Source organism: Acanthisitta chloris, unplaced genomic scaffold (genome assembly GCF_000695815.1).
Source record: "Acanthisitta chloris isolate BGI_N310 unplaced genomic scaffold, ASM69581v1 scaffold262, whole genome shotgun sequence".
Lineage (NCBI taxonomy): Eukaryota > Metazoa > Chordata > Aves > Passeriformes > Acanthisittidae > Acanthisitta > Acanthisitta chloris.
The window spans coordinates 56,716-79,768 of NW_008660803.1; the positions used below are offsets into that span (position 1 = coordinate 56,716).

At 39.5% G+C, this 23,053-nt stretch overlaps 2 protein-coding genes across 2 annotated transcripts in view; one reads left to right on the plus strand and one right to left on the minus strand.

Moving 5' to 3' along the window:
• RB1 (retinoblastoma 1) overlaps positions 1 to 11,671 on the plus strand; it is a gene marked incomplete at its 5' end in the record, with an annotated part of 68,309 nt that extends 56,638 nt beyond the window's left edge. The window contains 10 exons of the mRNA XM_009069935.1: positions 5,010 to 5,128; positions 5,554 to 5,699; positions 6,587 to 6,732; positions 7,275 to 7,379; positions 8,423 to 8,536; positions 8,621 to 8,787; positions 9,670 to 9,700; positions 10,164 to 10,306; positions 10,536 to 10,585; positions 11,598 to 11,671. Coding sequence (XP_009068183.1) covers positions 5,010 to 5,128; positions 5,554 to 5,699; positions 6,587 to 6,732; positions 7,275 to 7,379; positions 8,423 to 8,536; positions 8,621 to 8,787; positions 9,670 to 9,700; positions 10,164 to 10,306; positions 10,536 to 10,585; positions 11,598 to 11,671 — 1,095 coding nt within the window. The remainder of the gene's footprint in view (positions 1 to 5,009; positions 5,129 to 5,553; positions 5,700 to 6,586; positions 6,733 to 7,274; positions 7,380 to 8,422; positions 8,537 to 8,620; positions 8,788 to 9,669; positions 9,701 to 10,163; positions 10,307 to 10,535; positions 10,586 to 11,597) is intronic.
• A 5,326-nt stretch (positions 11,672 to 16,997) lies between these two features.
• Positions 16,998 to 22,154, minus strand: RCBTB2 (regulator of chromosome condensation (RCC1) and BTB (POZ) domain containing protein 2; the record flags this gene model as incomplete). Its single annotated transcript, XM_009069936.1, has 4 exons — positions 16,998 to 17,138; positions 20,552 to 20,682; positions 21,296 to 21,432; positions 22,069 to 22,154. Coding segments are annotated over 4 exons (495 nt in total), but the record flags the coding sequence as incomplete, so codon positions are not given.
• Between the last annotated feature and the right edge of the window lie 899 nt (positions 22,155 to 23,053).

Genomic DNA, 23,053 nt, shown 5'->3' on the forward strand with positions numbered 1-23,053 from the left:
TAGATTATTGCAGAAATGTGAAGAGAATGGATTTGCAGCATCATTTAAAGCAACACAAGTTTATGATGCATGCCCAGGCTGTGGCAGCCTCTGATTGTAGGGATTTGAACTCCATTGTCACTAGATAAAAGGAGATCCTCACAAAGCTTCATGACCATAATACTTGATCTTAAAAGCTGGAGATGAGGAAGATAGGAATAGGACCTGTATTAAACATACACATGCTGTAAGGAGTTAAAAGCAGGTCTGTCAGTATTCTTGTATGAATTAAACCATTAGCACTGCAGTTGTTAATGTTTTTCTGTATAAATTTGGTAAGAAAAAGCCCTAATAGTAACACAATTTATATAACACAGCTCATATGTGAAATTAGGCCGTGTTTCTTAATATTACTGGGGTTTTTTTCCATGGTAAATATTATTTCAATTTAGAGGTATGTTTTCTTTTGGAAGGCCTAAATTATTTCAGAATTCTGATTACTAATTGCTACCTGAAGCTTCTGAAAACACAATTGCAAGGAAAAGTCAGCTTTTCTGGGCATGCAGTTCTTTCGTGGGAAAGAGAGGTGGAAATAACTTGTACCAATCCAGTACTTGCACTTCCATTCCAAAGCTCTAAATTGTCTTTGTTCTGCCTTGCAGAATCACAGCTATCTTTTGGCACATTATGAAGAACAGTTCTTAACATTATGTATTGTACTGACTGATTCAAGAATTTGAAAAACAAGCAAACAAACAAAACACCCCCAAAAAAACGCAACCAAAGCCACAAAACCAAAGTAAAAACCCAACCAAGAGAGCTTGTCATTGATATATTATACATAGTTAAGTACTATACACTGCATTAAAATTTATTGTGGACAGATAACTAAAACCTGGAAATCTATTAGGAAATTATTGTAAAGAATAAAAGCATAAAGCATATCAAAAACAGAGACAGAACCAGTTTTTAAAATCCTGTGAACTGCTAATAGCACTGATGAGAGTAAAGCTTAAAGCTGCTCAGGGTCTTCCTCTGTGGTCAGTGGAGTACACCCATACTCCAGGGTAGTTCTTCCCCATATTTAAGGATTTAGGTCTTTTGTTTAATCTTTTCACAAAAACCTAAGTCCAGTTAAGCTGGGAAAGAGCTGACACAAAGATCAGGAAGCTGGGGGAGCACCTCTGTGTCCTGTAGTTTCACTGTAGCCAAATAAAGATTAGCTAACAAGAGATGCTGCCTGTTTTGTCCATAAAAGGAACTTTCAGAGGGGGGAAAATCACTGCAGAAGCCTGTGATGGAGGTGTTGCTTCAGGGAAGCATCCTGCAAAACCTCACTTAACAAAGCCCTGCTTAATTCACAGAGCTTAGCACTGCAGAGTTATAGTTAGCCCTGGGTAGTGTGAGAGGGAACTAAGTCACATTTCAATCTTATTCTTCATTCTGATGCCAGGGGCCTTTTGACCCTGAGAAAGTTTGAGCCTTCATTGCTTTCTCTACTAATAAAATGGGGTTTCTGTAGCCATCACGGAAGTCTTGAATGAAAAGCAGCATTTCACTTAGTGAAATCCATTCTGTGGTTGCATCTGGTAACATTAATCAGTTACTGTGTATTAAAGTAAAAACTGCAAATCTCTCTTCATGCAAAAGAAATGCATTGAGGGCGACCTGTTCACCTCAAGTGCTGTTTGAAAGCCTTCAAAAGCAATATAAAATTTGTAAAAGGTAGTGTGAATAACATCACTTAAAAAACAAGATCCTGATAAATATTCCTGTTCAGTAAAGGTAGACCCAAGGGTTTAAGTTCTTTTGTGGCTATTATTTAGATTAGTCATAATTGTTTGGTTAATGATGTTATATTTGCTCATTAATGTTGAATATCAAATAGTGGGACTGAAGCTTAGGTTTGCCCTAATAAGCTTGAAAACTCCCTGCAAGCTACAGAATGTGTTTTGAATTCACTAAACAAAAGTATTTTTCATGTTTAAATATAAAGAAAGGAGACAAGGGTGTAATTAAACCCATCAGTTTTGCATGGTGGGTAGTTGTGTTTGAGAAAACTTGGATTTCCACATTATGGCACACACGTTTTTTTTGTGAAGCACCAGTCTTGTCAGTCTGGCACCTACTTCTTGAACCACATGGCCATGCATTTGGAAAGTACCAGCAGTAGTGGGGGAGGTCTGAGAGGCAGGTGGAAATAGTGATCAACAAAATGTCCACTTTAAATTTCACTAGGTCTGAAAACTAAATAACCTTTTCCTGCTCAGGAAACAGCCACAGTGCAGGTGACGTGGCTGTGGTTTGCCCAAGGGCATGGGTTGAATTGGGTTCTCTCACATCCTGCCATGGCTGATGCTGGCAGCTCTGTGCTGCTGGGGCCTGCTGGGTCACAGCACCCTGCCTGTCTTGCCACGATTTTAACCACAGTGTCAGTTAGTATTTGTGGGAGTCAAAAAAAGGTATATAGGACTTTCTGCATATTGCAATTTGGTCTTTACAGGTAGATATTTCTACACAAATAATATCCTCTTGCTGACTGTTGTTCATCTAACTGATAGAAAGCACCAATAGGTTTTGTACATCTCTGTCAGATAAAATTTCTCATGCTAATCAGCTTATGGAACAGGGTGTTGTTAATAAATGCAGGACATCTTGTACTCTGTTTTCTGCTCTTTTCTGCTTTGCTCCCAGCCTTTGTGATATCGCTGCCCTATGTGTTCTTACTTCTTGTTCTCACTCTGCTTGTGATTCTCTGCAGTGTACTTAGATCTGGCTTTGCTTTTCCTGTTAACTTCCTGCTGGTTTAGTACATCAGGTTGACTTATGTGGAGGCTGATTGTCAAGGCTGGCAAGTAGAAGAGTGGAAATGATACAACAGTAGGCAGATCCCTTCCACGTCTAGCAAGCTGCTGTGTCCCCTCACCTTATCTAATGAAATCACACTCAGAATAGTGGAACTGCTGTGCTAACTCAAAAATGGTAATTTTTGCTTCTGTTTGTAGACCTCTTCTTCCCCTTTATCAGCCCCATTTCCTCCTAGTGATGCTTCATTAAAAACAGTACTTTCCCAGTCATTAATAGCTAAAATGCGAAATGAATGAAGCAGGGTTCACTCTTGGTCAGGGTATCTCAGAAATGAATTAGTGACTGCTCTGGGAAAGAAACTTGTATTGTTTGCAACATAGTGAAGTGCTGGTGGGAATAATTAAAAGAAAGTGGCAGGAAGCATGAGAAATGGAGAAGGTCATGTCTCTGCATTTCCAGCAAGAGCAGCACTGAGAGAAACAAGTGAGAAGTGCCTGCACGCCTAAATACAAGGAAAAATGATGCAAGCCAGCCCAAGAGTGGAACTGCTTGAGAAATGATGGAGAAATAACTATGTGGTTATGAATCAGTAACTGGTGTTTTTTTCTGTTGGAGATGAAACAGCTCCAGTATTGCCAAATGCTAATTTAAAAATTGCAGCGTGGAAAATTGTATATCTCATCACTCTTGTCTTGTTGCTCTGAATTTTGATTTGATGGACTTCAGAAGTAAAGTGTTCCTTTTTTAGAGATAAGGCTAAATGAGGAGTGCCTTAATGCTAGTTTTAATTCTGGTAAATCTGATCTGGTTTTACTAGGCCATTTCTTGTTGCCTTAGCCAGGTGATGCTGGATGCTTTACTTGCATGCTGTGCTCCTGTTTGTAGCTACAGATTTGTCATCTGTGCAATCACGTTTTAATATTGGTAACATGCACATTAGCAAACAGATCTTGGGCCGTCAGATGAGGCACTGTGTATAAAGCAATGAGCTGACAGATTTTACTGCTGTCTTTTGGGGAGATGGTTTGAGGAAAATGCTGAATGTCTGGTTTTGCCCACTTAATTCTTAGTCTTAGGGACATTGCTTTCCCCTCCAAGGTGGATCCTTGCTAATCCTATGTTCCTCTGCCTCTTACGGAGTTCTGATGCTGCACTGTTGAGAAGCAGCATTGTGCTCAAGGATGAGTCTCCTGTTTAAAGAAAATAAAAAAACCCTAGAAGCCAGCCAGCAACCCTGTGTTTGCAAAATTGATTATAAATATGCTGCCAAAATGTTTTTCAATGCAGTCTTCCTGTCTTCGCATCATCCTACTCTGTATATGACGCACAGGCAGGAAGAGCCTGAGATTCTGTTTCTGCAGAATGCTGTTTATTACTAACGTCAGCAGAAGGGCTGATGTCACTTCAGCCAGAACCTTTTCCATTACACTTACATCTTCTCTGCATCACCTCCTACCTCAAGCTCTTAGTTTCAGATGTTTTTCAGCTGCCTTGCTGAAAGTACTGATAATTAACCTCAAATCAAACCGGTTTTTGTTGTTGGGCATGAGGACAGAGACTTAATGTATCCAGAGTCACTTCAGCTCTTGCCAGAGGTGGCTCTGGGACATAATACTGCAGAGAGCAGACAGTCTCTAGTGCAGTTAAATGAGTTATGACCATGGTTTTGATATTATATAGGTTTGGATATATATATATATAAAATGTTGTAGAAATGAATTGACACTAGGTACAGCAGTAACTTTCAGTCACCAGTGGGTTGAGCTTTCCTTTGATAAGTTGTTTCTTCTGGGTTTGTTTTTCTTTGTTTGGGTTTTTTTTGTTTGGTTTTTAGTTTCTTTGGGGTTTTTTTGTTGGTTTTTTTTTTTTTTTAAATGTGACCTTTTATGTATTTTCTTGTTTGCTCTTTTCAGAATGCCTATTTAATAGGGAGTAATAAGGGCCTCTAGAATAAAACTACATCTCAAATCTGCAGTTAGCCTATATCTAATGGACTGCTGTTGAAATGGGGGAAAAGTGTTTGGTGTATTTACTAGTTAAAATTTGTCAGTTAAATGGTTAAAACCTATCTGGCAAAATATGAGTGTTCTAAAGTATTTCACGGCTTTAATTTTCTGTTGAGGATCATATTTTGGGGGTTGTTGTTAGAGAAGAATGAACAAAATCCATTCAGAGTGGTTGTCTGTTTTCACTATAATGTGGTGTTCTTGTAACTTTTCTAGGGGTCACCTCTGTTTGATCTTATCAATCAGTCAAAAGAACGCGAGGACCAAACTGACCAACCTGAGCCCACTCCGACGCTCAATCTGTCTCTCCAGCATAATCACACTGCAGCAGACCTGTAAGTGACAGGCATGCCTGAGCTCTAGGAAAATGTGAAGTTAATAATACCCATAGTATTTAAATCCACTTGTATTCTGGTTTCCTACTTGTTAGACTTGGTACTTAGGTTATGTTAAACTGTTGTATTTGCAGATGTTTATTATACATATAAATGTAAATCAAATTCTGAAATATTTTTTTTCCAAGACCTATTCAACTTGTAATTGCAAACAGGTATCTTATTTACCAAGGAATAAATAAGTCCCTGTATCAGGAATTTAATCAATAACTTGAATTTTAGTTCCTCATATGGGGATAACAGGTTACAGTAGCAACTAGTTTCTTCTAATGGGGGAAGAGGGAAGAGTTCCTACAAGTATTATTCAAATTAAATTGTTCCTTTATCACGTGATATTAAGTGCTTAATACACGTTGAATCTCCAGCTATCTTTCTCCTGTGAAATCTCCTAAGAAGAAAGCATCTGGACCTCCTCTAAGTGCTCCTTCCACTCCAGATGTTCAGCCAGCTGTGACCCCCCAAACACAGAAACCACGCAAATCTACTTCCCTCTCTCTGTTCTACAAAAAAGGTTTGTTGCTTCTGTATGTGCTGAAATTGCAAAGTAATCTCTTGTTATTTATCCTTCTTGGGTTTTGGAGCTCCACATTTCTTAAAAGATTATCACAGAATCTGTAGTAAATGCTGTGCAAACCCTCAGCTGCCTCGGGAAGAAATGGGGCAGTGGTACCAGCAGGTTAATGCATGCACTCTGCACACTGCAAGGTTGAACCAAGAACTTGCCTACTGGCTGTAAGAATGGCCATATGGGCTCAGATGGAGGGTTCTTCTGTCACACATCCTTTTCCCAGCAGTGACCATGAACTCATGTCATGGAAAGTTTAAGAACTGGGCAAGCATGTATGTTGCTTACCCTGAATGCTTTCCCAAGCTTTGACTTTGTCCAGCTCAGGTTTTTTTTCTGAAGCTTTTGTGCTGTGTCTGCTTAGTAACTCTCTGCATATTCATGTTCCAAATGCTCATTCAAGCTCTCTTTGAATTGAGAGAGACATACATGTGCAGCATTATTTGGTGAGACACTGGCACAGGTTGCCCAGGAAAGTGGTGGTTGCTCCAGCCCGGGCAGTGTTCACAGCCAGGCTGGGTGAAGCCTTGAGCATCCTGATCTAGTGAGGAGGTGTCCCTGCCCATGGCAGGGGTGCTGGGACTAGATGATCTGTAAGGTCCATTCCAAGCCCTAAATTCTAGGGTTCTATGATTCCATGTGTCCCCTGCTTGTTGTATGAAGAATATTTTCTCTTTATTTGAACCTGGTTTCTACTGCCTTCATTTGATGGCTCCTAGTTGTTGTAGTTGGGGGGATGGTGAATGTTCAGTTGCTGTCCATCCTCCATATTATTCCTTTTGGTTTGTGTGCTCCTATTATTACATTTTCCATTTCTTTTTCTGTTTCTGAAGTGTATCTACTGGCCTATATTCGACTACGTAACCTGTTCTTTCGGCTTCTTTCTGAACGCCCTGACTTGGAACCCTTGATCTGGACCCTCTTCCAGCACACACTGCAAAATGAGTATGAGCTCATGAGAGACAGGCACTTGGACCAGGTAACATGAACCAAAAAGTTTTAAAAAGCTTAAAATAACTCTCCTGAACAAAATCTTCCTTGTACGTTCTTTAGCCATGAGAAATTGTGCTCTGAGGTTTTATTTCTCTGTTGATCACTGAAAGGAGAACGTATCATATCAGTTTTTTAAGTACTGGCAGTTACTTGCTGTGGCATTTGCAAATACTATTTTCAAATAATGAAGACACACTACAATTTCTAATAATTTGCATAAGAAAATAAGTATTTTCTTTGGGAAGACAACATGTGTGGCTGATAAATGTCTTGTTATTCTACCCTAAAATTGCAGCATGTCAAATGAGTTTGTGAAGATACTATCAGATCCAGTTAGTTGATTGTTGTACAGCAATGAAGGAAACAGTAATTGATTTATGTTCTGGAAGTTCTTCTCAAGTTGAGTTGTGTGCTAGTTTGCAGAGCACAATCAGTAATAAAAAGCTCATCAATTGATTTCTTAACTTGAAATGAAGATGCTGAATTCATTTTCTGCATTTCCACTTGCCTTGTCTTGTTTTTTAATAGATCATGATGTGTTCCATGTATGGCATTTGCAAAGTAAAGAATGTAGATCTTCGATTTAAGACAATAGTTTCAGCATACAAGGAGCTTTCCAACACAAATCAAGAGGTATGGAATTTCTTAAATGTTTTTCCATTATAAAAATATTACAAACTAGTTGTTTCCTTCTGTCAAAATCAAAATAAAATAAACTACACCTGAACATACAAGAGAGAACTTCTTCACTGCACCTCCATTTCATGGAGGAGAAAATTGACTCTCTGACTAAATACCTCTTTTTAAACATCTGGCATAGATAATTTGGTAAGTCTCCCCAGAAAGAAAACTTCATTCCATGTTTTTGAAGATACTAAATAGTGTTTCATGATTCTATTTGGAGACTAGATGGAAGATTTATGTCTAGACCTAATAGGATTTTCAAAAGTAGCACAAGTTCTTTTAAGAGTTATCTAACTTCCATGGAGCATTGAGGGAAGAGAAGCAGATAACTTTCTGTAGAATCTTTCAGTAGAAATGTGGTTTGATATCAAATAGAGATGTATGGTTACATATCAAACAGCTCTGTATGTATGAAAGTTTCAGGCTTAATTCTAACATTCCTTTCTTTGTAGGAGCTTTGCTATACTGAAATTTTTGCACAGCATAGTAATTAAATTACTAGAGAAATCCTCATCAGTTAATGGAACTGTAACTATCCTTTCAGTAGCAGAATTTCTCATAGGGTATTTGTGCATTTTGGCTAAACTCCAGACTTTCATCTCCAGGCCTGTAGCACTATTTTGTTCATATTCAGGTCAGTAATGAATTTTTTAGCCTTCAAGGCATGCATAGTAGTCAGGGCCTTTTTTGAGAGGTGTGTGTACATGAAAGTAAATGGAGTTTAAATTCAGAGAATGTTAGAACTGTGTTGCACTAAGTGTCTGTGCCAGTTCATGAGGTGGATGCTTCTACTGGTGTTCATACATGTTTCGAAAAGCCTCAGCAGTTTACTACAGTTCTAAGTAGTAGTTACAATGTCTTGCATAGAATCCACATGGCACCCTAGCTCCTGTCTAACACAGACTTTATGAATGGTTTTATGAGTTTGTCAAATGTAAAATGTTTATCCCTTTCTTTTTTTAATCTGTGTATGATTTTCTCACCCTGTGTAGACTTTCAAACGTGTTCTTATCCGGGAAGAACAATATGACTCCATTATAGTCTTCTACAACTTAGTGTTTATGCAGAAGCTGAAAACAAATATTTTGCAGTATGCTTCCAACAGGGTAAGCCATTTGCTCTAGTAATTATTCAATAGACTAGGGATATACAGACAATAAAACCTAATGATTATTTTATTATTTTTATAGCTTCCCACTCTGTCACCCATCCCACACATCCCTCGTAGCCCTTACCAGTTTTCCAACTCTCCTCGGCGTGTCCCTGCTGGCAATAACATCTACATCTCACCCTTGAAGAGCCCATTCAAATTCTCTGATGGGTTTCAATCACCCACAAAGATGACTCCAAGGTCTAGGTAGGTTGTTGACAAGCATTTCTTTGACAAAGTTAAAGGTATTTGGGGGATTTTAGTGGAAGCAAATTGGAAAGCCACACAGTCTAGTTTGTCAATAGCTTGTGGCTTTTATATCTTTTCTGGTTAAAAGTTTGTGTCTTGTATTTGAATCCTTTTCTATTGTGCTTAGGGAGCTTTTTCTGTTCGGTTTTTTGTTTGGATGGTTTTGTGTTTTGTTGGGTTTTGGGGTTTGTTTGTTGTTGGGGTTTTTTTTACCCCCTAAGAGAAGTTTCTTGACCTAGTCGCTTAAATGTCATTAGCTTTGACTCTGGATGACACTCCTGAAAAACACAGATGAGCTTTGCATACTCATTTAAAGTGTTTTTTCTTTGGAACAAAATGTTTATTTAGTTGGCTACACAGAACATTTCAAACTGTTGGTCACTTGTTCTTAGCAGACAAGGATGACAGTAAATGTTCCAGTGGCATTTCAGAGTAGGACCTGGCCCACTCTGTACAAAAGTTTAAATATTATTGTATATTTTTATGTTGAAGCCCTTCATGGTTTTGGTTAGCAAAGGCCTAAAGGTAAAGATGAAAGGATGATTGTCTGACCCAGCACTGAAGGGTCATCCTGCTGGTAAGGGACAAACTGAGAGGGCCTCTGATTCTTCCAAGCCACAGTTCTTTTCTGTGTGGTAGTTGATTTGGTGATTCAGCATTTGCTGGCCCAAAGAGAAAAGTCTTAACACAGTAAAGCACAGTGTGGGTTTGTATTGTTAATGCAGAGAGAGGAGGAGAGACCTTGTTAATGCCTTGTGCTAATCTGTGCAAGTTAGTGGATGCTTCCATCACTGTTAAATTTACCTTAATCTTAAAACACTTCTCTTCTTCCTTTGGCAGAATTTTGGTGTCAATTGGAGAATCATTTGGGGTGAGTTTTAACAATTTTCATGTCTGGTCTTAAATGCATGCAGCTTTTGGAGGAATGGGATAGCCTGCTCACACCTGTAGAACTGGCCAGTGAGTGTCTCCAATTTAATGCAGTGATTACAGAGAAGTTCTGGTAACTCCTTTCAAATATCCAGACTTCACTTTTAAAGTGTGTTGCATTTCATTTTAGTTGCTTTGGCAGAAGGTGGAGTTCCTGAACTCCAGAGTTTTAGAACTGCTAATTTTTTTAGTAGAAAATCATAGAATCATATCACAGAACCATAGAATTTGAGGGGTTGGAATGGACCTTACAGATCATCTAGTCTCAACCCCCCTGCCCTGGGGAGGGACGACAACTCACTACACCAGGTTGCTCAAGGCCTTATCCTGGAAATGCCACCTGGAAAGTTGGAGTAGTTTCAGGATTTACTGGCAATTCTTTCTCTATTTTCTTGTCACTTCAGACTTCTGAGAAGTTTCAGAAAATAAACCAGATGGTGTGCAACAGTGACAGCCAGTTGAAGCGCAGTGCAGAAGTGAGTGCTGCTCCAAAGCCACTGAAGAGGCTGCGCTTCGATATAGAGGGGCAAGACGAAGCAGATGGAAGGTGAGAGATTGGCCTTGGCTTTTCTGTTCTTACATATATCTGGTTCTCACAGGGCCTTCCATCCTGACTTCTTCCTGAAACCCTAACTTGTGTCAATTCGTGAACTTTAGTGACTGTATTAAATAAGAGATGGTAGCTTAATACTTCTCAATTAAATGCTTTGATTTAAAGTTTAGGTTACAAGCATAAAAAGTTATCAACTTAATCATATGCCTTCTTCTATCTGCAGCAAACACCTACCCCAGGAGTCCAAGTTCCAACAGAAGCTTGCAGAAATGAGTGAGTATTATTTTTCTCGTAAACTGCACAGCAGTGAGTGCCTTGGATGAAAGAGTTTGGGCCCACTCAGATGAAAATATTGCTCAACACTGATGTCATGGGGGTAACTTGCTTAGTTGTAGTACTTGCTGCATTTAGTCTTGAAAATGCAGATTACAAGATGGAAATTCAGGAAATTTATATACACAAGAAAACCATATGTGGTTTTGTTTGTTGCTTTGCTGTCTTTTATACTAAAATGTCTGAGACTGCTTTTCGCCTCTGCTGTGGATCAGCATTTATTTCAGATTTCATGGCATCACTTTTCTGGTTTTTTTTCAAATGAAACTCCAATGTGGCTCATGAAAAGCAAAATAGCCCCACCCCCACATCTGAGTTTTATTTTCCACTACCGTGGAGGAGCACACTAGATCTGGCCAGGCATTCTCACTTGTGCAATCTGAGCTCTGTAGCTCAGATTTGCCCAGAAAAAACTCTTGCCTTGCAAGTGTTTGCTTATCAAGATAGGTAGGAGTGTGGATCTGGACACTTCTCCTTACCTTAAAGGCAGGGAAAATGTTTCAGTGCTTACTTGTGGCAGAGGTTAAGAAGGAGAGTTCTGTTTTGTGTCCAGTGGTGTTGGTGTGTGCCGCTGAGGGCAGAAGGCATTTCCTGGACAGGCTGGCTCTGGGATGTGGGTGCTGCTCAGGCCACAGCATCTGCCTGGAGACAGGGCAAGATTCCCTACGTCACACAAACCATCTGCTGCCTTGAGGGTGAAAACAGACCCAGTGAGGGTACAAAAACAATGAGGAACAGGTGAATTTCATAAGATGTGTAAAATTGAGCAAGAATTGCTGAAGCAATGCAGAATCAGGTGTTTATTTTATAGTGAGGGATTTGTTTTACTTAGAATAGTGTTATTCTGTTCACTGTGTCGTTAAAAATTTTTTCAATTATCAGTCCAAGGTAATTATGAGGAAAATATTTAATTTCACTCTTTTTCTGTTTTGCTTGTTGGGTTTTCTTGTAGCATCTACTCGAACAAGAATGCAAAAGCAGAAGCTGAATGACGGAAAAGATACCTCAGGCAGTGAAGAAAAGTAAGACTCTTCTCAGGACCAGGGGCTGCACCCTGCCAGCCCTCTTAGCTTGTCTTTATTTTACAGCCTTCATTAATTGAGTTGCTTTTTAAGTTGCTTTTTATCCTGAACTGCTAGTTGAAAGCATTTGGACTTTTAAAGTTTTTTAATGTTTCATGATACTTTGCCTTATGATGTAGCATATATACAATGTAAGCCACTGAATTTAATTTATATATTTTTTTGAGGATTTTAAAAACAGACTTGGAAGGTGCCTGAATTTCTTTACTGAATTTTCTTACTGATTTAAGCCAATTCAGTCTCCTTGGATTGAATTTTTTCTGTCTGAAGATGAAGCATTAGCTAGAGTGATTTGAAATGCACTAGTTTTGTTTCCTAGATTTAATTTTTAGATTTTGATTCCTTGCAAATTTTGAAGCTGAGGGGCCAGATACTACACAGATTTGTCTCTGTACATAATTAGTGCCTCAAATTCCCCTGAACTCCAACTGCATGGCAGTTGTAGGCCTGGCCCCACAAGCACAACTTGAATTCAAAGTGAACTCGGTATGTAGTCCTACTACTGAAACCAGTACTTGACATTTTGTGGTTTTCCTCCCCCACCTCTCACCCCAGTGTAATTTCACAGGGCAGCTACACTGTCCATCAGTTTGAATTTCATGGAATATGAATCCCAGAGAGATTCATCCCAGAATCCCACAGAGAATCTTCACAGAAGCAGAAGCTGCTTCCCATATGAGTAATTGTTGTGCACTTTCTTATCTTGGAAAATCTCAAGTATTAAAAGGAAAAAAACCCAAACAACCCAAACCTAAACCCCACCTGGTACACAGAAGATTTCAAAATTCTAATGATGTAGAATTTTCTTGATTTCTTCAAATTTTAACCTAACTGTAGCCAAGCCAAAGAGCTTGAGGAACAGCTGAAAGCTGAGTGTCTCCAGGTGGGTTCCAGGTAAGAGTAGCCTGGTCTCTAAAAGCACAGGGTGTCTCCTGTAGGCCTTACTGCAGCACCTGCACAAAAGCTGAGCGTGGTGGAACCTGCTTTGGGAGAAGGTCTGCCTTATTTTATTGAAAGGGCAATAAATTGGGCAACTTGCAAATGGCTGCAACGAGCAAAAAAACCCCCCAAACTCAAGACTTCTGTATTTGTAAGTTACTGATACAGGTACTGCAGTTTTGTAAAACAGCCAGTTAACAAAAGCATGTGTTTTACTTCCAGTGGACTAAAATATAAGCAAATTAATGAAGTCTTGCTTTAAAATGACCCATTTTAATGAAATTTAGCTTTTGCAGCTACTTAAATTACAAACAGTTACAGTAGAAAAGCATGCTGTTCATGATGCAAATGATTGAAACCAATATCTTCTCCAGGTAGCTTGTTTAGAGATTGTTTAGTTGATCCTAGAATACTAACAGTAGTACATTTTAAAGATCCATTCTTGTGTTGAATGGAAGCTAATCCTAGAGCTACTAAAAGCTCTCTGAGCAGAATACTGATGTGTCAGTGAATTTTAAAATAATATTGAGAGGTTTTTTTAGACTTAATAGGGATTCAACTTTCTTCCTGAAAAATGTACAAGAAGTTTCAAGAGTACCTTGTGTATTTCCTCACTTTCTGCTGAGTTTTGCAGATATATGTTAACACTGGGGTACAGTGACCCAGTCAAAGCTCTTCCTTTGGCCAGAGGGGTGACATTACAGAGTCCAGTACCTAAACAGATTCATTATTTCTTTACTGTGACAATGTATTTTTTTGGTCAAACAGACTGAAGGCTTTGCATCAAATATATGATAATATTTTATACAACTAATCAGTTTCTCTCCTTTCAAGATAAATAAAATAGCTTTTAAAAGATTAATAGTCAGCAATTTTCTATTATTAGATGGGAGGATGACTGCCTATGTTCTCCTGTACCACAATTCCACTATGACTCTGCAGCTGGTACAAGCAGAGTCACTCCCATCTCCAGCGATTCCCTCTTGAGGTGTTCTAGAAATGTTGTTTTCATCAGGTTTCATGTTGTAAGGTCACTGTTGGTAATGCTGACAGATCATGGCCTGGGTCACTGTAATGGCCCTTGCAGAGGTGCTTGAGATGGTCCTTCAGGAGGTTGGTGTCTGCATCTAGAAGCATTTGCATCATTTCACCACCCTGCTTTTCATAATTGCTTCTTTGGCTTTCAGAAGTGCTGGAAATAGCCAGGATGCCAAACTCCAGAGTCAGCCACCGTGGCTTTGGTGTCTGGCTGTGCCTTGGCTTCCCAGGCTCCCTGTCACTGCTGTGAGAGCCCAAAGGTGCCTGTGCCTTGTGACGCTGCTGAGCAGGCAGAACTGTTTATAGCATCCGTGTTCAGGACAATGCTTAGAGCACAAAGTGCACTGGCTGCCTTGCCAGTTCCTGCCCCCTCTAAAAACATGTTATTTTTAAGCAGATACATATGCAAATAAATGTGTATTGAAACTATAATGGCTTTTTATCAGATTTGGAAATCTTTCCGTGTTTGACAGCACTTTCCTTGTGCTCTTCTTGTACTAAAAATGGCCTGGGATGTTGAAACTGTGTTCCAGGAAAGAAAGAAAATTAGGATTCACAGGAGAAGAGTTGGACAGAAAGTGCAATGGGCATTTTAGGTGCCTAACAGCAGGGATTGCACCACTGGTCAAACTCTAATCACTGTGGAGAAACACACGTTTCTGGAGAACCTATGTCTCTGCCTAAGCTCTGCGTGCCAGATGAGGTCAGATGAAGTTCATCTCAGAAAGGCCTGTTTCTGTCCATTGATGCTGAAGGGAATTTAATCCACTGGCTGTGTAGCCATCTGAAGGTGGATGTACTGACTCCCACCCAGCCTCTTTGTTTGCAGGTTTATACCTTAATCTTTTCCTGCTGTGCCATTTCCAAATGCTGTTTGTTCTTAAATGCCACAGGAGCTTACTTCTTCCTCCCTGCATTCGACTTGCAAGTGAAGAATTCGGTGCTTAGGCAGTGCTAGTCCAGAGAGGCTGTAGTAAACAGCTGGTTCCTCACAGGTACTGGAACAGCCACAGGGAATGGATCATATAAAACCAGCAGTTAATACAGTCTTCAGGCATTGTAACAGAACTCCACAGGTGGGTATTAGAGGACAATACAATGTTGGCTTTTAGCTTCAGTAACTTAGGACAGCCTTTCAAAGATTCTACCTCTGTAATTTATTTTTCTTTCAAACTCCATTTCTGCTGAATGGAACATTGACCTGTATTTAAACTCCATGCTTTGGTACGATCAGTGCTGGGCTGTAGCACACAAAGTTTGCAGTACAGCTGTTCCCTACCATGATACTGTTCTGTTGTCTGCCTTAACTTCTACCTGTATGCTGACATCCAGTGTTTTTCAACACAAACTTTACAAAACTGATCTCTTTCCCCAGTGGAGTTGTGGTTTTGATGAAACTGCATTATGTAGTGGGAAGGTTTTGACCAGTTCTGTTTGACTACAAAATACTGACACAGCTGCTGAAGTATGGACTTATGCTGCTGGAGGAAATTGTGCTAATCACTGAGGGGGTGGCAGAACGTGCTTCTTTGTAGATGATCCAATATACTCGTAGTGAGAGTCTGAGGCACATGTCTCAAACACAAGCAAGTTTTTACCACAGCATTTTCCAAAATATTTGCTTATTGCCCTCTTCCTAAGTAAATTCTGCTGTCTGTGTGCTTCATCCTTCCAGTCACACCCACAGAGTGATGTGAAGAAGGGCATTACTACTGCTTTTCTAAATATGTGCTGCTCCCTTTCCTACTCTTCCTCAAAGAATAGGATTGTTTGAGCCTCCAGTATAGTAAAGAACAGTTATTTCTACTTTGGAAATGAGGATGTGGTTGTTTAAGGGAATTATTAAGTTCTTCAAAACCATGTCTGAGGATTAGAAAAAGTCATCGAAGGATTCTATGGCACAGCAAGGCTCTGCAGGAAGGTCACATGATGGATTCCATTAGTGTGTTGAGCCTGGTAATGCAGCTTCCTGCCTTCTCCATTTGTAAAAGACTGCAAAAGGTACTTGAAGTCACTTCACCCCATCAGAATTTTGAGAGAAATAAACTCTCAGGCTTAACTCACAGTTGCCTATTAGAAAATTCAAGTAAATGCTCCATGAACTCCACATCTTCTGTAATGGGGAAAAATTCCTGCCATGCAGCACTGGGTGGAGGTTTCATCTTAACTCACTTCAGTCAGAAATGAAGCATCTACTCTGCCTTAGCCATCGATGAGCAGTGATGAGAGAGAGGCATGTCCACAAGGCAACTCCTCTCTCCTGAAACAGGCCTGGAAGGTAAGTGGTGTAGCCACCTTACAGCACTGACCTAAGGAGACCCAAAACAACGTGTTTGGACAAGGTGTCTTTATTGCCATGTGGAAACTAATGTGAGTTTCACTCTTCGGGATTGAATTGCAAGACCAATGTTACCACTTCAAAACTATCTTTTTCCCCAGTTTTCTGAAGATGATCTATCTAGGGATAAGACAGTAAGACAGGGATTAAAAAACCTAAAGCAGAACTTCCGTTTCTTGAAACATTGTTTTAGGTTTTTTAACTAGATGGATTTCTTAGTAGTAAAACTCATAGAGCAATTCACATCCAGACAAATACGGTGAATGCTTCCTGGCCCACTGGAGTGCCAGGGAGCATGTTGCTTGGTGTAATGAAAAGGGAGATTCTTTTAATTCTGTCTTAAAACAATGAACATAAGTGCTGGGAACTCTAAAACTGTAATATCTTGCTGAAGCTCCTCATGGCTTACATATTCATACTCCAGATAAACACCCAGTGAGACATAGCCTCTTGTCCTAGAGGATTGTATTACTTTATCAGATGTTCAGAAGAACAAGTTTGTATCTTCACTGGATGATAAACCAGACAAAAAGAAGCCTAATATGGCATATTAATTGAGTTTGGAGGTAAAAGGACACTATGAAAGTTTTAGCAGCAAACAGGTCCCTGTCCCATAAAATCCAAATGGTTAAAAAAATTTAGAAAAAGAATAAAATTAAACCAGGCAGCCCAGATGGATGATAGCTTTGTTTGCTTGGCTTTTGAGTGGGAAAGGGTAGTTATACTGCATTAGATTTCTGTGTTAAATTCAGTTGGCAATGAATGGTCACCACACATCTATGCTGTAGCCATCTGTACAAAACCTGCATGCTAGTGGACTTCTACACATTTCCTAAGCTGATAGACACCGAGACTCTTTCCAAACCATTGCACATTCTGACCATGGAGTTCTCCAACGGAGAAGTATTTCCAGGAGGGAAGAGGACGTGCTCTTCAGCTTGGTGGTAGTCAGACCTCAATTTCGGAATGCTCCCACTCTGCTTGCTTTGCTAATGAAGTTTTTCAGGAGGTCGTGGTCCATTTCTGCAAAGCCTTGAGTTTGTGTAACAACAGTTAAATGGTTTATGCAAAATCTGAAGCAAAATTCTTCCAAGTCCTAGGAACAAATTGAGGTAATTTGTAATATGAATGACAAAGTAGTAGTAATAGTATTTTTGTTTCAAATTTGTTGTTTAATTAGCAGATAATATACCAGATTGTTCACATTCCCAATCCCTTATCTGTTTGATGAGATCACAAATGATAGGGTGAAATTTCTTCCTAAAAACTATTCAACAAACACCCTCCAGGAAAACAGGAGTAGCCACCTAAATCAGCTCTAGAACTTCACCACACTTACTGAGCTGTGAAACCATCAATTTTCCCCAAGTCAAACTGCTAGAGCATCAGTAAGTCCTCTCGTTCCCTCCCTGCACTGAATCCAGTTGTGGTCCTGTGAAAAATACCAGATACCTAGTGTTGCTGAAAATAGAAGCAAAATATGATGTAACATTTGATGATGCTTGCGGAATGTAAACTCCATGTTAGGATACATGTGCTTTCTGTGGCAAACCTGGGAACCGTATCCCCCTGTCTAATGGGATTCCTAGATAGTAAAAAAGGTTCTGTCTCACTGTAACAGGATGCTCAGATACTCGGCACAGGATAGGTATAAGCCGTTAAGCCACACAACCATGATTTCATGCAGCAGATTTTAACCCCTCAAACTTCTCACACAAGTAACAATCCTCTCCATGCACCAGGTCAATCCCCTTTAGTTGGTTCCTATGCAGCAACTTGCTGTTGAAGGAAAATTAATTACTTCCTGCAGCAAGTAGAGCTGGAGCCATCAGCAAGGCAAGTCTAAATTGTATGATCCATGAGCTATAAACTCTTCCAAGGGTTACAGCAAAAAGAGGTCTCTTAATCCATGCCCAATTTGATTCTATGTTAGCTACATTAACATTGCAGCCAGGGATTAGTACTAGAAAGGTCTTCAGCTGAATACCTGTACATTTCCCTTTGAAACCTTTTCCTTGGATTCAATGTTTCAAGTCTATTGCCCCTGCTGAGATGTAACTAAAGCTTTAACAGAAGCACGAAATAAGGTAGCAAATACGCACAGAAGTAAATTGTATCTCTCATCAACAAGTACCAGAAAAGTAAAGAAATGGAGTGAGAATAGAAAAAGTAGCAGCAAACATAAGAGGAAATAAAAAATGTAGCTCAAATACAGTGGCACCTTAAGTTCCAGCAGACCTCTAAAATGATACTGCCAGAACCTGAGTTGCCTTATAGTCAACATGTGACTGAAATTAACAGCAGCTGCCCCTTCTGCTGCTGCTAAGACCAGAATAGCTGATCTAGAATCCTGGTTACTCAGTCTGCAGTTTCAAGAAATACAGGCTTTGTGTTCTGTTATACAGAAGGTGATTAAGATTTGCTGCAGTGTGTATTAGAAATACACGTTAAAAGAACTTGTAGCAGCAACTCTTTTTGTATTTTCTGAGCATAAGGCAAAATACTGTCAAGCATTTTTAATCCTAATAGATGCATATAGTAGTCGAGTCACTCTTCATTTAATTTGCTCTGTTAATGGCAGATAACACAGCACTGTAATATTCCACTTGCAATGTTCATATTTAGTGACAAGAACTTGAATTCTGTCTTTTCAAACTTCCAGAATATTAGGCCTCTTTCATAATCCTTCTTTGGACAGTTTTCTACTGAAAAGTAGTGCTGATACACTGCACATGGTTCTCAAACCAGTTTTTACTGTGTTAATGTCATACACGAAGAGATCCTGTCTCACTTCATGATTACTTAGACAGAGGCTTCCCATGTCTTTGATAAAGACATCTTTGCTGCACTTCCCTGAAGCTGTTCTACTACATCCCTTTCTGAGCTGTGGCTGTAGGGACTCCTGAGTTTGACACATGATGCTGCCAGGGCAGGTGAATCAATTTATCCTCTGATGATCATGTTAAAATATTACATATTTTGGAAGAATAAAACACCGACTCACAGAAGGAAGACGAGGGTAACATGCATTTACTCATCTATCCAATCCCTTTTATTGTGTTTCAGCTGCTATAAACTCCAGTACTTTGTCCAGGGTAGCTTTACTGCTTCAAATACATCATGTGTCATTACTTCACCTGATTCTGGTCAACTAAGGGTACTTCTGCTTCAAAAATGTTCAGAAGTATTGAAAAGCTTGTAAGAGGAGAAACTCCCGAATAAAGGTTTAATGAAAAATGTGCCATTAAGAGAACCAAATCATTGGGTCCTACTTCCCAGTCCAGTCTCCCCCAGTACACTGGGCTTGTACCACTGCAGCACACTGAAAGTACAACTGCTCTTTGCCTCAGCTGTTTGTGCCTTCGGCTACCGATACCTGGTTTCAAATGCCTTGTAACCAGCAGCTGGCAATTTTGTTAGCTACTAATCTGAAGTCATCCCCTCTAGTGTGCTGTCTGCATACAGCACAGACTTCTGCAACGTTTTGAACTCAATTTTTGTTTCAGCCCTTTCTTCTACTTGCTTCTTATACCTGGAAGGTATAGGTATGTCAGTCTACCATGTTATACTTCTAGCCTGTCCTCCTTTAAAGCTTCATCCTGCATTTCACAGCCAGGCAAAGGCAAAAACCCAAGTATTTAAAAAAACCCAGCATTGTAACCAGCTACATATTCTGCCTTTTCTAACAGGTAATCTTCTGTTTGGCTCTATCAATTTTATTCTTGTAAAGCAGAAAGATGAGGATTCTCAGCTAAGATCCTCAGTTATAACAATGGCTCCTAAGTCTTAAATACATAAGCAGACCTTTTGAATAATAAAGCCCATTATTTCCACAATCAGCACAGCACTAAGGATTTTAGAAAAGAAAAACATCTTTGCAAGTACCTGTTTACCAAATAAGCACTTGCATTCCACTGATAACAGGCGAGTGCTAGTGACACATTCCAGAGCCAAGGGCAGACCGAATGACAGGATATGGGGAGAGTAATAACAATAGGTAATTTGTTGTATGTCAGCACAATTCACTGTAAACAGTACTGCAAAAGTGGATTTTTTTATATAAGCAGAACTGTAAATAGGGAGGGACTTTACAGGTAAATTCTCCCAGTGCCTGTAAAAGGCAGTACCAGGAAGGCTGTACCAGACACCAGCTGACAAAACTATCAAGCAGAGAGCTCAGGAAGTGAAAGGCAATGCAAAATCCAAAGGCAGAGAAGTAAATGGCAGCCAGACATTTGCATGCCATGCCCTGCTGTGCCAGATGACACAGCAGGACGCAGACTAAGAACCCTGACTCACAGGTGCAAGCCAAAAGGCCAGGAAGAAAACACTAGTACCTGTTTAGTTTGAGGTTTTTTTTATGGCTTGAAAAGGGCAAAACAAACATCTGGGAAACCAGAAAGGGAAATTACAGTAATAATGTGTCAGCAATGAAATGCAGTTATGTTTATATTAAGCAGCTTCACTTCTCAGAAAACAACTGCTTGCCCGAAGAGAAGTTCTCCTTACCTGAGCTTCATATTTGACAGCAGCAGAAAGAAGAGCAATGGCATTCTCTTCACAAATGCCTTGTTTGATTGTTTGCTGGCAAAGCTTTTTCAATCTGTTTTCTCTGTACAGTGTTGCCAAATCTAGCAGCCCTGTGAAAATTCATACAGCTTTAACTGTCCTAGTGCAAGACACATTCATTTCTTTTCATATTAATCAATTACCCTGTTGCTTTAGGCCAAAATTATCAAAGACTTGTTCTCTTTTTCCCCCCTAGATGATGTGTGCATTGTTCTTTACAGATATATCAAAAAAGGAACCAGTTTATTACTACACAAGTGTTCTGTTTTCTTGCTCACTGTATTGTATGCCATGCTAGGCATCAATTACTGACTTACATCCTCTTAAATTTGTGTGGGGAACAGCTCCCTTTCATTCATGATCAAATCACTACAGCTACCCAAACAGAAAAGTTTTAGAATGGCATTAGTGTCTTTTCAAGAAAAAAAAAGTTCTTAATAAGAGAAACATAAAGTTCTTTTTGGACATTTTGCATCTCTGATCTTATGGCATCCCCACCACTCATTCTCCTTGGGCACGTTTCCTGCCATTGCATCCCTCTTTCCTGGCACCTGCCAAAGTCCAGATTTAAGTGCTAATAAAACTAAAAGTACCAAGCCCTGCTTTCCTCACACCCTGTTACCACACACACAGTGACCTTCTCAGAAACAGTGACCTAGCATCATTTCAATTTATGGCAAATACCTATAGCATCTTCAGGTGGGAGCCTGATGTTGTCTGTGTACAGGTATTCCAGGAAGGCTCGGTAAACAGGATAAGAAAATTCACTCATTTCTATAATTTCATCATCATTATTCAGTATGGAGCGAAAATGTTCACACCTACAAAACATGAACAAAGATGGTACACTCTGAAGAGTTAAGCTTGAAAGGTGATCTGAAGTGAGGGGCTGGTAAAAACCAAATCATAACAGACTAAATACACAAGCATAAATCTACCTCAGTGATTTCTTGGTTTGAACATGTTTATTTCTTTAAGCCTTATAAGCCTTAAATATTTCATTCAGAATTGTTCTTGTTATTAATATTTTACAGTAGGCTCCATTCCTACTTACAATATCTACAAGGATAGTCCATGTGGGTTTGATGCCATTTTCTTAAATATGTTATACCTCAACTACAAATTTCATTACCTGGCTCGTAACAGATTAAGTTTACAATTAATTTAGACAACTCTCACATTTCACCCTGATTTTTCCAACGTGATCTAATGAAGAAGGAAATTACTAATGATTTCAGGTAACATTTATTCTAGTGTCAGAGTCCATACACAATTTAACATTAGATTTAATCATTATACTCAAGGATTAAAATATTGAAAGCAAAGACACTCTCACCCAGATCTTTCATTGCTATTTTCTTGTAAGCCTGAATACTGAATGCTTTTGTGACAGATACAAGCAAGGACAAAGCACTGCCTTTGTCATTTGCAGTAACTCACCATGCACTGTAACTTACTGTTCCCTAAAAAGCATCCTAACATTTGCATTGTTATCAAAACTTTTAATGATGTCAATGAACATCACAACTTCTGATAACTTTTCCTGTATAATCACAATTTAATCAGACTTTCTTATACTGCACCATTTACTTTCTAACTCTTCCACATCTGAATTTGCTCTTCTGTTACTAAAACTTTTCCATAAAACATCAGATGGTTTCCCTTGAATGTCTCTGGGACAAGACTACATCACAGAGACAGCATCACTTAAACACAAGTGAAACCTAATTATTTAGTTTATCACTTAAGTTAACTTCTTCACATTTGATTTTACTGGTTATTGAAAGATTTTTTTCTTAGTATTTTGGGGTTTTCAATAAAATACAGAAACCTCAAGTTGAATGCATAAAGAAACAAAAAGTCATTATCTAGCTTCTGTCCTATATGTTACCACACTCCGGGATTGGGAGAGGCAGACCAAACCCCACTGCTTTGCTTCCTAAAGCCTCATGTTAAGTAGTGGTGACCATGCTATCCATCCAGCATGGAACAGACCTTGGGAATGGTCTGTTGCACCAATGGTACCACCCGACAGTCAGAGAGAAGGTGGTGCAAATTGCTGCCTTAAAAATTAAGTGAATAAATAAAAATTGGTTGGTACACATCCTCCAGTCATCTTGGTGTGACTCACCCTTTGGAGTGTCTCTTCCCCTATCTCTATTCATCAGTAGAGACAGACCACACACTCAATTCTGGCTGGCTAAGTGTGGAGCAGATGAATCCCTCCCACATACTCATATGTATCTGTTTCTACAGGCAGCACGTGGCTTGGCCAGACCCTCACTGAGCCATTTCACCACCACTGCAAGCTAGTAACCTCCAATGATGGGATCTAGTTCAACAGTAGGCATAAAAGAAGATGGAAAAGTCTTCGCAAGTAGTAAAAAAGTGACTAGATAATGAATTTAGACCAGCACTGCATTCATGACAATACTCTGGAAT